We start from the raw sequence: 14,586 nt of genomic DNA on the forward strand, positions 1-14,586 counted from the left end.
AAGATCTTGGGGAAATATGGGACCTGCTATGGTGCCTCCCTCCAGAAAACAGTGAAGAAAACAGGCCTCTTGCCAAGCCAACTTGCTCCTTTTGTGGCAAGATCAAGATGAAGAGACAAGCTGCTGGCATCTGGCACTGTGGTTCCTTTGTGAAAATGGTGGTTGGTGGGGCCTGGACGTCCTACACCATTTCTGAGGTCATAGTCAAGCCTCCATCTGGAGGAACCGAAAGACCAGGAGAAGCATACCATTTGAGACTTGCCTATCCTTCCATAAATGGGTTAATTTAAGAAAATCCAAAATCCTTTCTCCTTTACAAACCAACCTGGTATTAAACAGGGTTCTTAATACATGGAGGTGTGTGTGTGTATGTGTGTGTGTGTGTGCGTGCGCGCATACGCACGAATTCTCAAACTATTCTTTCATAAGTACAACAACCTAATTTTGACAGAAAATAAAATTAAATATTTGACTTTTTTTTTTTAGCTTAGAGCAGATACAAATGATTTGAAACCAGTTTTGATAGCACACTCAATATTAGAAGTGTGAGTTCTTCATAACTGGACATAGACCAGATGCTCATAAGGAAAAATGACCTGTAAATTCTAAGCAGTGTCACTCTGAGTGACTTTTTTTTTTTTTTGTGGAGCTGAGAATCGAACCCAGGGCCTTAGCAAGCGCTCTACCACTGAGCTAAATCCCCAACCCCACTCTGAGTGACTTTTAAGTTGTTCTAGGACTCTGTCTCCCAGGACATTTGCACAGGTCAAAAAAACCAGTATAAAAAAACCTAATAACAAAAGGATATAGTGGGATAAGAAATACCCACCATATATTCACAGAAATTTCACCAGTGTTTGGTAGCAAGCTGAAATGAAGTAATTTCACTTTCCTCAGATATTGCATGTTCATGTGTTCACATGTGTAGGCACACATGTGTAGTGGTATATGTGTCATGTTTGCACATACATGTCAAGTTTATTCATGTGTGTGGAGGTTTGAGGTTGGTTTCAGGAATCATCCTCAATCTCTCTCCCACCTTATTGAGGCAGGGTCTCTCAGTCAAACCAGAACTCACCTACACAGCTAAATGTCAATAGCTTGCCCATTACCCAGTTACCCATTCTGCAGTTATCTGTGTTTATGTTGGTTTCTAGGGATCAGAACTCCGGTCCTCCTGCTAAGTAGCAGGCGCTTTAACAAGAGAGCCATCTTCCCAGCCTAATGCCAGGACCTAAACCATTGTCTGAAGTCCAGAGTAAAATGTAATCACAGAAATCCAGAGTGAAATGTAATCACAGAAATCCAGAGTGAAATCACAGAAATCCAGAGTGAAATGTAATCACAGAAATCCAGAGTGAAATCACAGAAATCCAGAGTAAAATGCAATCACAGAAATCCAGAGTGAAATGTAATCACAGAAATCCAGAGCGAAATGCAATCACGGAAATCCAGAGTGAAATCACAGAAATCCAGAGTGAAATGCAATCACAAAAAGGGTAGACTGATTTCTAGAGGCCTCAGGGGTCTGGGAAGGTTTCACGAGGAGACAGAATTTAAGGACTTTGGGGTGGGGATGTAACTCAATAGCAGAGCACCTGCCTAGACTGTATGAAGCCCCAAGCTTGATGTGCTGAACCACAACAATTCAAAGAGCCTTGTGAAAGCCTTCAGTGGAGAGGAACTACTCAGTGCGAGCAGGCACAGCACCAGGAAAATGAGAAGGGTATACATCAGACAGCTCAATGGTAACTGGGAGGCAGGGGAAGCAGGCTGGGAAGACAAAAGATCAGTACCAAGCAATGGGAGCCACTGGAGTCAGCAAAGAGGAAGATGGAATTCAGTCTATTATAAAAGACACAAGTATCCACCACTTTACAAAGAAATGGTCTTGGATATCATTTATTTTCTTAGAGTCCCTGTGGAGCACTGCCTCGTCTGGAACTTGCTCTGTAGACCAGGTTGGCCTTGAACTGACAGAGATCCTTTTGCCTCTGACACTTAAATGCTGAGATTAAAGGCATATACCTGCTCAGTCTAATAATTTGGATTTTTTTGTTTTGTTTTGAGATAGAGTTTCTCTGTCCTGGAACTCAGAGATTTGCCTCCCTAGTGCTGGGGTTAAAGTTATGTGCCACCACTGCCCAGCCTAATAATTTGTATTTTTAAATGCCTTCATTTAAATAAATGTCAAATGTTCATTTTATCAATAAGTCAATCTTTGATTTTCCTAAATTCTGTTATATATGGATGGTGAATCTTACCTATTTTGAATTTGGAGTACCACAGGAACGATGTTTCTATTTAATACCATTTTGGGGGAGGCGCCCTATTTCCTATTTGAATAGTTCAAATGAAATTAACAAACAAATCCAATATAAACTCACTGTAAAGACATATTTTAATCCCAAACTGGAATATTAGATTTAGAAGGTCATTTCCAACACTATTTACAATGAATTTTATTGTAGCTTTGTAAGCAGGAAGATGCTTCTTCCCAGTTTTGGGACTATAAAAAGTGAAAGAGTCCTGATGAAAGTCATTAAGATCAAGTCAAAGTTCATCAATTCCTGTGGTTAAAGACTTCGTCTGATAGGTCAGAACAGAGGCAGCAAGTGGGGCCTGCCCACTCCTCCCTCATTATGTGACCAAACTGCACTTGAAACTAGAACAGGCTTTCCCAGACAAAGCACACCACAAGTCCTCAGCAAATAGTTTAACTTTGAGTCTTTTGACTATCAAAACTAATGACCTATCAGTCACTTCCAAGATAGCCAGTCACTATCCCACTAATAGTAGGAAATTGTTAGAGGCTGCTGCCTGAATGGAAAGAGGGGATGTCTAGACTGTAGCTCCAAGGCTGAAGAACTGCCTCACAGGAGCAGCAGATGCTAACAGCAAAAGGCAGTTCAACTGAGAGCAGCTGAATGCCTACAGCATGAGATGAAAGTTTGAAAGAGCCAGGGCTAACAAAATCACCTACCAATTGCTTTCTGTAGGACTAAGGCAGCCAAGGTCTGCTTCTAAGGAAGGAAAAGAAAGATTGTGTGGCTTTGTGAAACCTACTGGTCACATTTGATTTAGTCCTTGATCAGAAATCTACATTGTAAGCCAGGTGCAGTGGTGCACACCATTAGTTCCAGCACTCGGGAGGCAGTAGCAGGTGATCTCTGAGTTCGAGACCAGCCTGGTTTATAGAGTGAGTTCCAGGATATCCAGGCCACACAGAGAAACCCTGTCTTGGGGGGGGGAGGGGGGCGGGGAATCAAAAACCTAAAACTCAGTGTGTTTTACTTATATAAAAATACAATTTGTTTTCAGTTGCTAGAAATAAATCATGAAGAAAAATAGACAGTACATGTTTCTAATGGTTTCCCTGGAATCTGCCACTTTTGCCTGGGAAAATATACATGGAATTTAATATTAAACCTCAAATTTATTCTTTTCTCACCCTGTGATTTTTTTAAGCAAAGGGCACTAAACAAGCTAATAATTAGGGGTGGTGGGATAAAAACTTTCTCAAGTCATGTTTCCATGTAGGAGCTTTATGAAAGAAGTATCTGGCATTAAATAGCCATGGTGTAACACATCTGTAATTCCAGCACTCAAGGAAGAGGCAGGGGATCTCATCTTAAGATCAGGCCAGCCTGGGCTACACAGTGAGACCCTGTCTCAAAAACTTAAAGAAAAAATTTTAAAGAGAAATCTGTGTGGCATATCTCATTATAGTAAAATATAAGAAAAATGGAAATCTGGTTTTATTTTGGGGTGTGTGTGTATGTTCTAGAGATTAAAACCAAAGCTTCATACATGCTAACTAAACATGCCTCAGGTTTGGCTTTGTAACTATAAGTGGTTGGCAACTGTTTCTTTAATAGTTATTGCAGGAGTAGGTCCAACATGAGTCCATATGTAGCCTTTCTCTGGTCTGGTGGGAACTGTAGGAAATGGTGACGACCTTGACTTGAAATACTCAGAAGGTGCATGGCAGACAAATTCCAGGTATTCCATCTTCCTTGGAAGATCTTCCTCTGGCCCTAAGAGGCAGCCAATGGAAAAGGTAAACAGTTTCGAACATGGGTATCATTTTTATGAAATGTCGGCTTTCTTAGACACCAAGAGGAAGCACTCAGAATGACTGACCTGACATTAGCCCTCGAAACGTCTTACTCTGAAGTCACATTCCACTATTTACTCCACTGGTTAAGGAATAGAACATCCTCCCACAACAAAGTGACTCAGCTGAGAAAGGATCCTAATACTGAATACTTATAGTTTATGAAATGCCTATTTTTTCCCATTTAATAAGTACATCAAGGAAAGACAGATTAAGGACTGGTGAGGTTCCTCTATCAACTGGCTAGGAAAGCCTGTGGTCTGTTCCTGAGCCAGTGCTCTGACCTTCCCACCATGTGACATCATGTAGGGCAGGGCAGAACCTCAAACTTGAGAGGAGCCCAGAAGGATTCAGAACATAGCGGCCTCTGCGGATTCCGTACTTACGGGCACAAGATATGTTTGGTCATATAACAAGCCTGACATGAGTGAGAATAACAAGGGGATATCAGTTGTCCTTGGAGTTCTCACTAAAAGAAATGTCTTTCCCTTTGGGGTGCAAATTAATGTGTGCCCCTTACAGAAAGAATGAAAAGTAGAGAATAACTATGAACACGCAGAGTTATATTAGCCAGTCATTTTTTTATTCTGTCACGAATTATTTGTACTCTTATCTTTTGAATGCCTTGAAATGATCAAGAGTACAGTGTGCCATTTCAACCATCAACAATGATTTTTAAAAAATTTTTTAAGAATAGGATGTCATGCATGCTGTGTAGAGGGGCATATCCTGAGAATTTATAGTTTTTAGAAATAATTAGGAAAGTTCTTTTAGAAATTGTTTTTGAATAATTTTACAGATAATCTATATAACCTATATTATATAATTGTATAATTCTTTTTATACAATTTAGGCCTGGGTCACACAAACAAATCTTATCCACCCCATATTTCAGTGGGTACATATTGTTCTAGCCCATAGTAACAGATGGCAATCAAATACTAACCACATAAAATGCCTATAATGCTCTCTTGTACTTACTGACAGTTATGCCTTTTTTATTCTGATTAAACTGTGTTCTCAAGCCTCTAAATTCATATGCTAAAGGTCTATCTTTATATGTTATGTGCTGGAAATGGGACCATTAGACAGGTAACCAGGGTCAAATAAATCCAAAAGAGTGGGCCCCCTCAACTCTTGACAAAGAACTACAGGCAAATAAGGAATACTGAGAGTCAGAGAACTGGTCATGGTGTTTCCTCACAGCAACAGAACTAAGACACGCCCTACCCCCCATTGGTAATGTACTACCAAGTGGTCAGTCCTGAAATCACAGGAATAAAGCAACATCAAATGGACTGAGCAGTTAGGAATATTCATTAATATATACAGCAATTAAATAAAAGAAGTAGAGCCATGAATTTGAGAAAGATTGGGGTGGGGTACATGGGAGAACTAGAGGGAGGAAAGGAGAAAATAATATAATTGTATTTTAATTTAAAAAAAAAAAAAAAAAAAAGTCGGGCTGGAGAGATGGCTCAGAGGTTAAGAGCACTGACTGCTCTTCCAGAGGTCTTGAGTTCAATTCCCAGCATCCACATGATGGCTCACAACCATCTGTAATGAGATCTGGTGCCCTCTTCTGGCCTGCAGTCATACATGCTGTATACATAATAAATAAATAAATCTTTAAAAAAAAAAAAAAGATTATGGGAGCCAGAGAGGTCAAGGAGACCACAAGAAAACCCACAGAATCAACTAACCTGGACTCATGGGGGCTTACAGAGACGGAACCAACAACCAGGGAGCCTGCATGTGACTGACATAGGTTCTCTGCACGTATGCTACAGTTGTGTAGCTTGCTCTTCTTGTGGGACTCCTAACAGTGGGAGCAGGGCTGTCTCTGGCTTTTGGGACCCTACTCCTCATACTGGGTCCCCTTGCCCAGCCTTAATGAATGGGGAGGAGCTTAGTCCCAGCACAACTTGACAGGCCATGTTTTGTTGACACCCATGGGAGGCCTGCCCTTTTCTGAACAGAAATGGAGGAGTAGATTTGGGGGGGTGGGGATGACAGGGAGGAGGAGGGAGCATGTAAATTAATTCATTAATTAAAAACGAAAACAAAACCGAGAGAGGGTGACAGGCAGCGATCAACTAAGCTTGGATATGAAGGAGCCATAACCTGGTAAGGTCAAGGGACAGAATTACACCTTTACGATAGAGGTCGTAGAATTCTGTTTTACAATGAAAACAAACAAGTGTGGCAAGATGTTTTATAAAACCAGGATTATATTTAAAAGTAAAATATTCTTTTCTGGCACTGGGTGGGGAGGCTGGTGTCCTTACAAGAGGTAATGGAGAGCTTTCAATGTGCACACAAGGAAAAATGACCATGGGGGTGCACAGCAAAAAGGCGGCCACCTGCAAGCCAGGAATCATGGCCTCATCACAAAGCCATCTTCGCAGGGCCTTGCTCTGACTTCCACCCTTCGGAACAGCCTGCGGCATTTTGCTCTGAGAGCTCACAGACGAACACATTCTTCTAGAAAGCATTGAAGAATTAACTACATTTAAGAAGCCGTGCCGTTTAGTCCAGCTTACCTATGATATAGGATGCAGGATCAAACTGGTCTCTGGGGCTGGCAAGGGTAGGAATGAGCCAGGTCAGTGCTGCGCTCTTCTCACAGTACTGGTCCTGAATAAAACCCCTGATCTGAGCATAGTACGGCTTTCCATCTTGCTCATCAATCACGGAAACAACATCACCAATTTGGTAATACACTCCCTGGGGGAAACAGAAGATAATCTTGTATTTAAAATAGTAACAGATCACAGCACGAACAAAACTTCATTCATCAGCAAGCACATTTCAAAACAGAAAAAAAAAAAAGTCTGAGTACCAATGTTTTACATTATGTTGACATTTGTTTCACTTCTGAATGAAAAAATAATTACATAGATACACATATATAATAATAATTTGCAACAGGACAATATTTCTTTATATAAATTCTTTGATCTTTGTATCATGAAAGTACTGTCTTTGCTTTTAAAAGAAGACTTCACTTTTAAGAATGATTTTGAATTCACAACAAACTCATGGAAGGCAGAGCTAGAATTTCCCCTAGTGTCCTTACCGGGCACACAAACAGCAGCACCCTCCATTATCTCTGTCCCCATTATCAGAGTGAAACACTTATGGCAACTGATGGACCTACACATGGCATCATGACTCAAACATCACAAAGTAACCTGTGGGTCTGGGACATGCTTAACATGTATCTACTATGATCATATCATTGAGTAGTTTCGCTGGCCTAAAAATCCTTTATACTATTTCTACTTTTTTTTTTTAACCCAGTCATTAAGCTGTAGAAAGTTAAATGACTTATTGCTCAAGTCCACACAAGGCAGAAACTGCTAACTATACACCCACACGAAGTAGCTTAGTGGCTTTCCTGCACGACCTTAGACACCAGCATTTGCTTGGTGAGACTAGACTCTGCACATCGCCCTGACAACTTTCTCCTCCATGCCCTTTCTGTTTATATCTGCCCAACAATATAATTACGATATATTCACTTCCTGTTCTACTTTATATCTAACTAATCTGTACAACTCCAGTACTGAATTCTCCCTACACCTCCACTATCCATCCCAAGTACTCTTCCCTGGATCTTGAGCTGGAAAAATGTCACCTTTGAATATCCATAATGGTTGATCTTTATGATATGCAGAATAACTTAGGTGGGTATAGTCCTCAACAGGTCATACATCCCTCAACTGTAGGAACAATGTGTTTTTTCCTTGAAACAAGGCTTATGTAGCAGCCAAAGCTGCTAAGATACATGAAGTTTAAGCATAAAAAGATTCTGCGTGAATACTTCCAGTAATTCAATTGCAACACAGGCATCTGACAGACCAGGGGTTTCTCCTAGTGGATGCTTATTCATGTGTCTAGGGTGACTCACCTCTGGGTCCCAATGAATGTGTACTGTTATTGCAGGCTACAGTCTACTACTTACTCATCCAAAGCTACCATCAGCTGGTCCTTCCCTGCCCCTACTACTCCAAGGTTCTAAGCTACTTATCAGATAAAGTTTACGTTTGTTATTTGCTATGTTCACAAATATAATTTTGCCCAAATTATAAAAGGTTATATTTGTTTTATCACAGGCACTCAGATATATGCTGAATATGAATCACAAATATGTAACATTGTGAAAATGGAGCTGGGCTGCAAAGATAAGGCCTTAGTGGAGCTTCAGTGACAAGCACTGCCTAGCCCAGGAGTGTGTGTGGCAGTCCCTCCTCGTCTGCGGGGACACATGCTGATACCCTAATGCTAATCCCCTAGGAGACACCTGAAGCCTTGGACACTGCTCCTTTGGGCATTCCAGGTTTTCCTCCTATATGTCCATACTTATGACATAGTCTAATTTTTAATTTGGGTAAGAGATTAACAGCAGTAACTAGTAATAACTAGAACTAATAGTAACTAGCAATAAAACAGAACAGCTGGAACTGCAGATAAGGGGAGACTACCATACAATACCTGACAAGCATCACTAAGACACTTTATCTAGGCACTCTCCATTTGCTGGCAGAGAGAAGAGGTGAACGTGTGAGAACCAATGGACTGGGAATGGCCACACTAACTTAGTGCAGCCCTGACACTGCAGTACTCAGAAAGGTCACTTACTGTTTGCCTCCCACATGCTCACATTCTTGCCTGCCAGTCCTAGCGACGACCCCCATTCATCTCTCTCCCATGAGTTTATTATTTCTAAGTTATATGGGTGTGTACATGTGCATGTGAATGCAGGTGCCTGGAGTTGGAGTATAGTTGCTGTGGTTGGCTGGATGTAGGTGCTGGGAACTGAACTCGGGTCCTCTGAGAGAGCAGTATGTGCTCTTAACCACTGCCCCAACTCTCCGGTCCCTCCCTCTCAAGTGTTTGATATGGGGCCCAGCTCAGCTTAGAAGCTCACACTGATCTCTTGAACTTACACCATGATGCTGGCTCTGCCATGAGAATTGTCCAGAATGCTGGCTATCTGCAACATTACTTAAATATTTTGCTGTATTTTGGTCTTACTATTTAATAAACCTAGCAGGAGACAGCAATAAGAAAAGACTGATCCTTGCAGTAACAAGTCCACACGTTTTTTCCATTAACACACACAGAAATCATTAGTACACTAAATTTTTATCTTCTAGACTTAACCTAGACACTGTATGACCCGCTGTACACAAATTTGAAGCTGTGATGATAACCATTTGTACCATTCACTGATCTTGCTAAATGTTTAACATGCAAAATCTCAGGAAGTAATTACTACTTACAATCTTTATTTTTCAGATAACCACCTGCTAAGGCAATGTAGCCAAATCCAATTTCTGAGCTTAGGTTCTAGCACCAGACTGCCTTGCCCATGACTTACCAGCTACACTATCTTGGATAAGCTAATTAATCTCTATGAGTCAATGTCTGTATCCATAAAATGAGGAAAACAATACTCACCCCAGAGGAGACTGAATGAAACAAAACACTTGAAATGCTCAGCTCACTGCCTGATCCATAAGATGCATGCTTGTGTGTATGCAAGCATTCAAACACGTGTGCATACATACTCATCACACACTCAACTTTATCTTATGATTACCAATTAATGAATTACTAATTCTAGAAATAGAGGCAAAATTCTGGCCTATGACATACTTTTTTTTTGGACTAAAACACCTGTGCACTAACAAAATAAATATACTCAAAGGTCTAACTATTTGAGTATCATGAGGTATTTGGTCCAGTTGGGTCAGGTATAAAGCACAGACTCCCCACTGCCTCCTGCGTGACAGTTCAGATCCCCAAACACCAAAGGAATGTAATGACTGCTGCCTATGCCAGGCCTGACAGCCTTCAAAGCATTTTCTATGTTCTAACACCCCTCACTCAAGTCATGAGCATCTGCTTTGGCCCAAGGGAAGACCTTATTTTAATCAACAAAATCTTAGACAGTAAACTAAGAATACCCTTGTTCAGATTTTTGTTTTTTTGTACATGGGTATCCTGACTACATGTAAGTTTGTATACCATATGTGTGCCTGGTGCCCAGGGAGGCCAGAAGGCAGCTTTGGATCCCCTGGAACTGGAATTACTAACGGTTGTGAGCTTCCATGTGGGTGCTGGGAATTACACCTGGTCCTCTGGAAGAGCAGCCAAGTGCTCTTAACTGTTCAGCCATCTCTCCAACCAAACCTTTAAAAACTTCTTTTTATTGAAAATAGAACCATCCAATACATCCCAACCAGTTTCCCCTCCCTCTACTCCTCCCAGCTCCCCGACGCCTCACCTCTCCCCCAGATCCACTCCTCCTCCGTTTACCTTCAGAAAAGAGCAGACCTCCAAGAGACAACAACCAAACACCAAGCTAACAGCCCTACACACACATAGAGGACCTAGTGCCTCTACTTTTAAGGCAGTTCAAAATCACTGACCTGCTCTACCCACTAGATAGTGTGGTCAACGCCATCCACTCATTCATATCCTTCTCACACATTGATGACACTTTGGACAGGATGACTCACTCTTACACAGCGCCACATTATACACTAGTGTTTTAAGAACAGTTCCTTAGCACCTTCATATCATATTCTCAAAGGCAACTTCCCTTCCCACCTGAGCTCTGGGTGGTATGTTTTAAAATAGCCACCTGGAGGGAACTAAAAGGGCAACCATATCTTTTGCACACACAAAGCAGCAGAGATGTGCCAACTGAGCCATTATTTTAGCAGCACATTGTACAATAGGCCCACTGCTCTTTCAGTAACACCACAGCAGCTTACCTTGTAGAAGATTGATTCTGCAGTAATTATGGTAGAAACAGATTCAGGAGCTTTGATAGGCTATAGGAAACAAAAGGAAAAATATTTGTGTATGGATAGTATGCATGGGTATTTCCCCAACTATACGAGAACTGGATTATTTGAGAAAAACAAAACATTGTTATTTGGTGACAAAAAATGAAGGAAAATTTTCTGACAGGTGTGATGGTACATAGATGTAATCCCAGCACTTGGAAACCTGAGGAAGAGAATGGCAAGTTTCAAACCAGTCTAGGTTATATAGCCAGAGTGTACGTACACACACACACACACATACACACACACAGAGAATAAAAAAGATTTCATGAATGTTGATATGAAGCAGTTGAATATCTCCAACTATACTTGCTACCAATAATTTAAAAGGTACTGGAAAAGAAGAGGTAAAGTTTCTGACTACGCTGCTCAGAGTTAACACACCTTTTTCAGAGCTCTAACAGACATTAACATTCCAATCACAGAAATACACTGGCTCTAGAAGTCTGAGCACAACAAGTTGGAAATTATAAAAATGTACAGATGAATATAAAATGAAATTTTTTATTTATTTATTTTTTTGGTTTTCTTAAAGACAGGGTATCTCTGTGTAGTTTTGGTAGACCAGGCTGGCCTCAAACTCACAGAGATCCACCTATCTCTGCCTCCCAAGTGCTGGGATTAAAGACATGCACCACCACCGCCCGGATAAAATGAAATAATGACCTCTCCCATGATTTTGTGCCATTCTTGAAAAATGAAGATGCAGAGAAATTAATAATGAAATAACTTGAGAAACAAGCTGAATATTTACAAAGAAAATATACTTGTTATACAAATATGTTAATGTTTTGACTATTCAAAAAAATATAAGTTTAAGAAAGCTAAATTATGCTGGGCGGTGGTGGCGTATGACTTTAATCCCACCACTTGGGAGGCAGAGGCAGGTGGATTTCTGTGAGTTTGAGGCCAGCCTGGGCTACAGAGTGAGTTCTAGGAAAGGTGCAAAGCTACACAGAGAAACCCTGTCTCGAAAAGCCAAAAATAAAATTAAATTAAATTAAAAATTAAGCTAAATTATAAAAATCTTCAACTATAAAAACCATTACTCGGATTAAGAGAAGAGTCACTGGCAGGCAGATGGCTCAATTGCGTAAAAGCATTTGCCATGCAAGCCTGACAACCTGAGGTGGGTACTGGAACCCAAGGGGGAAGGAGGGAATCAGCTCCTGAAATTTGTTCTCTTATCTCCACATATGTGTCATGGCATGTGCACCTGTACTCATATGCAAACAATAAAAAATAAGTTAGAAGAGAAAAGAAAACAAATCAGGCCTGGAGAGCTGTCTCTGTGGTCAAGAGCACTTGCTGCTCTTGTAGAGGACCTGAGTTCAGTCCCCAGCACTCCCATGGTAGCTCACATAACAACTGTCAGTAACTCCAGGACCAAGGGATCTGACGCCCTCTACTAGCCTCTGAGGGTACTTGGTATACAGACGCAGGCTAAATACTCACATACATAGACTAAAAATAAATATTTAAACAATTGTCTACAATCTGGGCCCCTCTGTTTCATAAAGAAGTATGTCTACCTTAGTAATGTGTTTACTAGTAAGTGAAGCAATTTTGTTCCAAAAGTAATACCAAACCAAGATTAAAAAAAAACAAACCTATAATATCGTTCACTGTCTCATATGTACAAAAATAAAACATCATAATAAATGTATCTAGCATGAGACTTTAAACAATCTTCACATACATCAGGTTTAGAAAAAAATTGGATTCATATTCACCAAGTTTATCATGAACCAATAGATACATTTTTCTGGGACTATCATAACAAATATGGTATTGATGAATTCTGTATTTGCTTAGCTCTTTCAAAGACAGAAAAGTTTTCTTAGTTAACTATGCATCAAGAACCATAAATGAAGCCATTAGTGAACTAATTCAATCAATTTTTTAAAAGAGCCATAATCTATCTTTCTTTCTTTGCAGAGAATGTGAGAAATTGAGATAAATGATACAATATTTCTTAGACTCATATACTGTATTTTCCAGATGAAAAAGTACAAGCTGGAAAAAACAGACAAAGTGCTTTTCTAACGTTTTAAATAGTTTCTTAAACAGAGTTCATCTTTTGGGGAACCTCGCCTTCCTTCCAGAACATTTCAGAAGGGCTTCCAAAGGGTACACCTTCAAGAGGTACGCATGCAATGATGAACAGAGAAAGCAGCGACAAGGCACACACTGCACACACCACACACCGCACACCACACACACACACACATACACACACACACACACAATGTCCTACAATAAACACACAGTCACAATCATCTTACGTTTTTTAATTTAAAAATATGCCTTCTCCCTTTTCCTTTAGTGGAAACCTTCTTTTCAGCAGCTGGAGCAGATTTGTATTTGGTATTTCTGAGACGAGCAGACCGTCTGTGAATTTCTTGCTTACTCTGTTACATAATTTAGAGAAAAAGAAATTAAAACTGTAGAAGAAAAGCCAATCTAATAATCTCACAAAGACCAGAGGATGCACTTTGTTAAAATACTTCTAAAAAACTGAGGGCTGAGGATGGGTAAACCTGGGCAGGGCCTCCCAAGAGGTGGCGCTGCTTACAAGAGGGAAGAGGACAGGAGTGGGTGGAGGCCAAGGCGGGAACTATTCGTTTGAGGATAGCACACAGGAAAAATTCCTAATTTACTCCACCCCATCCCAAAAGTATCCCACACATAATAGAATTCTAAAGCTGTCGTTTTAAACGACCTGATAATTTATTAACAACATAATGACAAGGATTATGTTATTAACAACATAATGACAGGCAAGAGGCCCTTGGCCCACAACCTTGTGGCATATGGCATAGCTCTGCTGACACTGTGCGGGGACCATTTGTGCAGCTTGTCATGCACTGTCCGGTCTACCGCACGCGGCTCGGCTCTTCTCACCGGGCGGGAGGGGCCGCGAGCTCACCTGCTTGCCACCCCCGCCCCCGTTGCTCTGCGGAGGGCCGGCCGAGGTGCTGGCGAAGGTGGCCGTGCCGAAGCCGCCGGCGACCCCGGTCCCGCCCGCCACCCCTGCGCCGCCGCCCCCGCCGCCCCGGCCCGTGCAGTGGTGACAGAGGATGTCGCCCTGTGGGCTCTTCTTCCACATGGAGGACGACGTGGTCTTGCACACGCTGCAGGTGGGCTTCAGGCCCAGCGGCATGGTGGCCGGCTCGGGCGGCCCCCGCGGGCGCAGCGACACGGGAATGGCGGTCGTCTGCACCGGCCGCCCACGGGTCGGCCCGCCACCCCGGCGACTGGAAGAGCGGGGCAGGCAAGGTCTCAGGTGCTGGGCCGCCCGCGCCGCTGCCCAGCGGCCGCCACTGCCCCCGGGGAGCGGGAAGCGGCCTTGGGCAGCCCGGGATCCAGCCCTGGTGCTGGGCCGCCCGCGGGGGACGCAGGCCCGAAACTCCGCCTGACCTCCCGGGAAAGCCAGCTCTGGCCAGAGGATGGACCCCGGGGTGGCCGGGGCAGCGGGGAGAGCAAAGCCGGACCTCCGCCCACCGGGGCTTCCGGCGGTGGGCGGGGCTTCCGGCGACGGGCGGGGCTGCGATGATGGGCGGGGCTCCCGGGCGGGGAGGGGCGGGGCTCGCGGGGCGGGGCTCC

General features: G+C 42.4%; 1 protein-coding gene across 1 annotated transcript; it reads right to left on the reverse strand.

Moving 5' to 3' along the window:
* Window positions 1–3,655: 3,655 nt before the first annotated feature.
* Window positions 3,656–14,517, reverse strand: Gatad1 (GATA zinc finger domain containing 1). Its single transcript, XM_036181749.1, has 5 exons — window positions 13,910–14,517; window positions 13,266–13,391; window positions 10,906–10,965; window positions 6,661–6,844; window positions 3,656–4,037 (listed from the first exon to the last, which is right to left on the reverse strand). The coding sequence occupies exons 1-5, from the start codon at window positions 14,141–14,143 to the stop codon at window positions 3,847–3,849; spliced, it is 795 nt and encodes a 264-aa protein (XP_036037642.1). The 5' UTR covers window positions 14,144–14,517; the 3' UTR covers window positions 3,656–3,846.
* Window positions 14,518–14,586: the final 69 nt, after the last annotated feature.

This window comes from Onychomys torridus, chromosome 3 (assembly GCF_903995425.1).
Source record: "Onychomys torridus chromosome 3, mOncTor1.1, whole genome shotgun sequence".
NCBI lineage: Eukaryota > Metazoa > Chordata > Mammalia > Rodentia > Cricetidae > Onychomys > Onychomys torridus.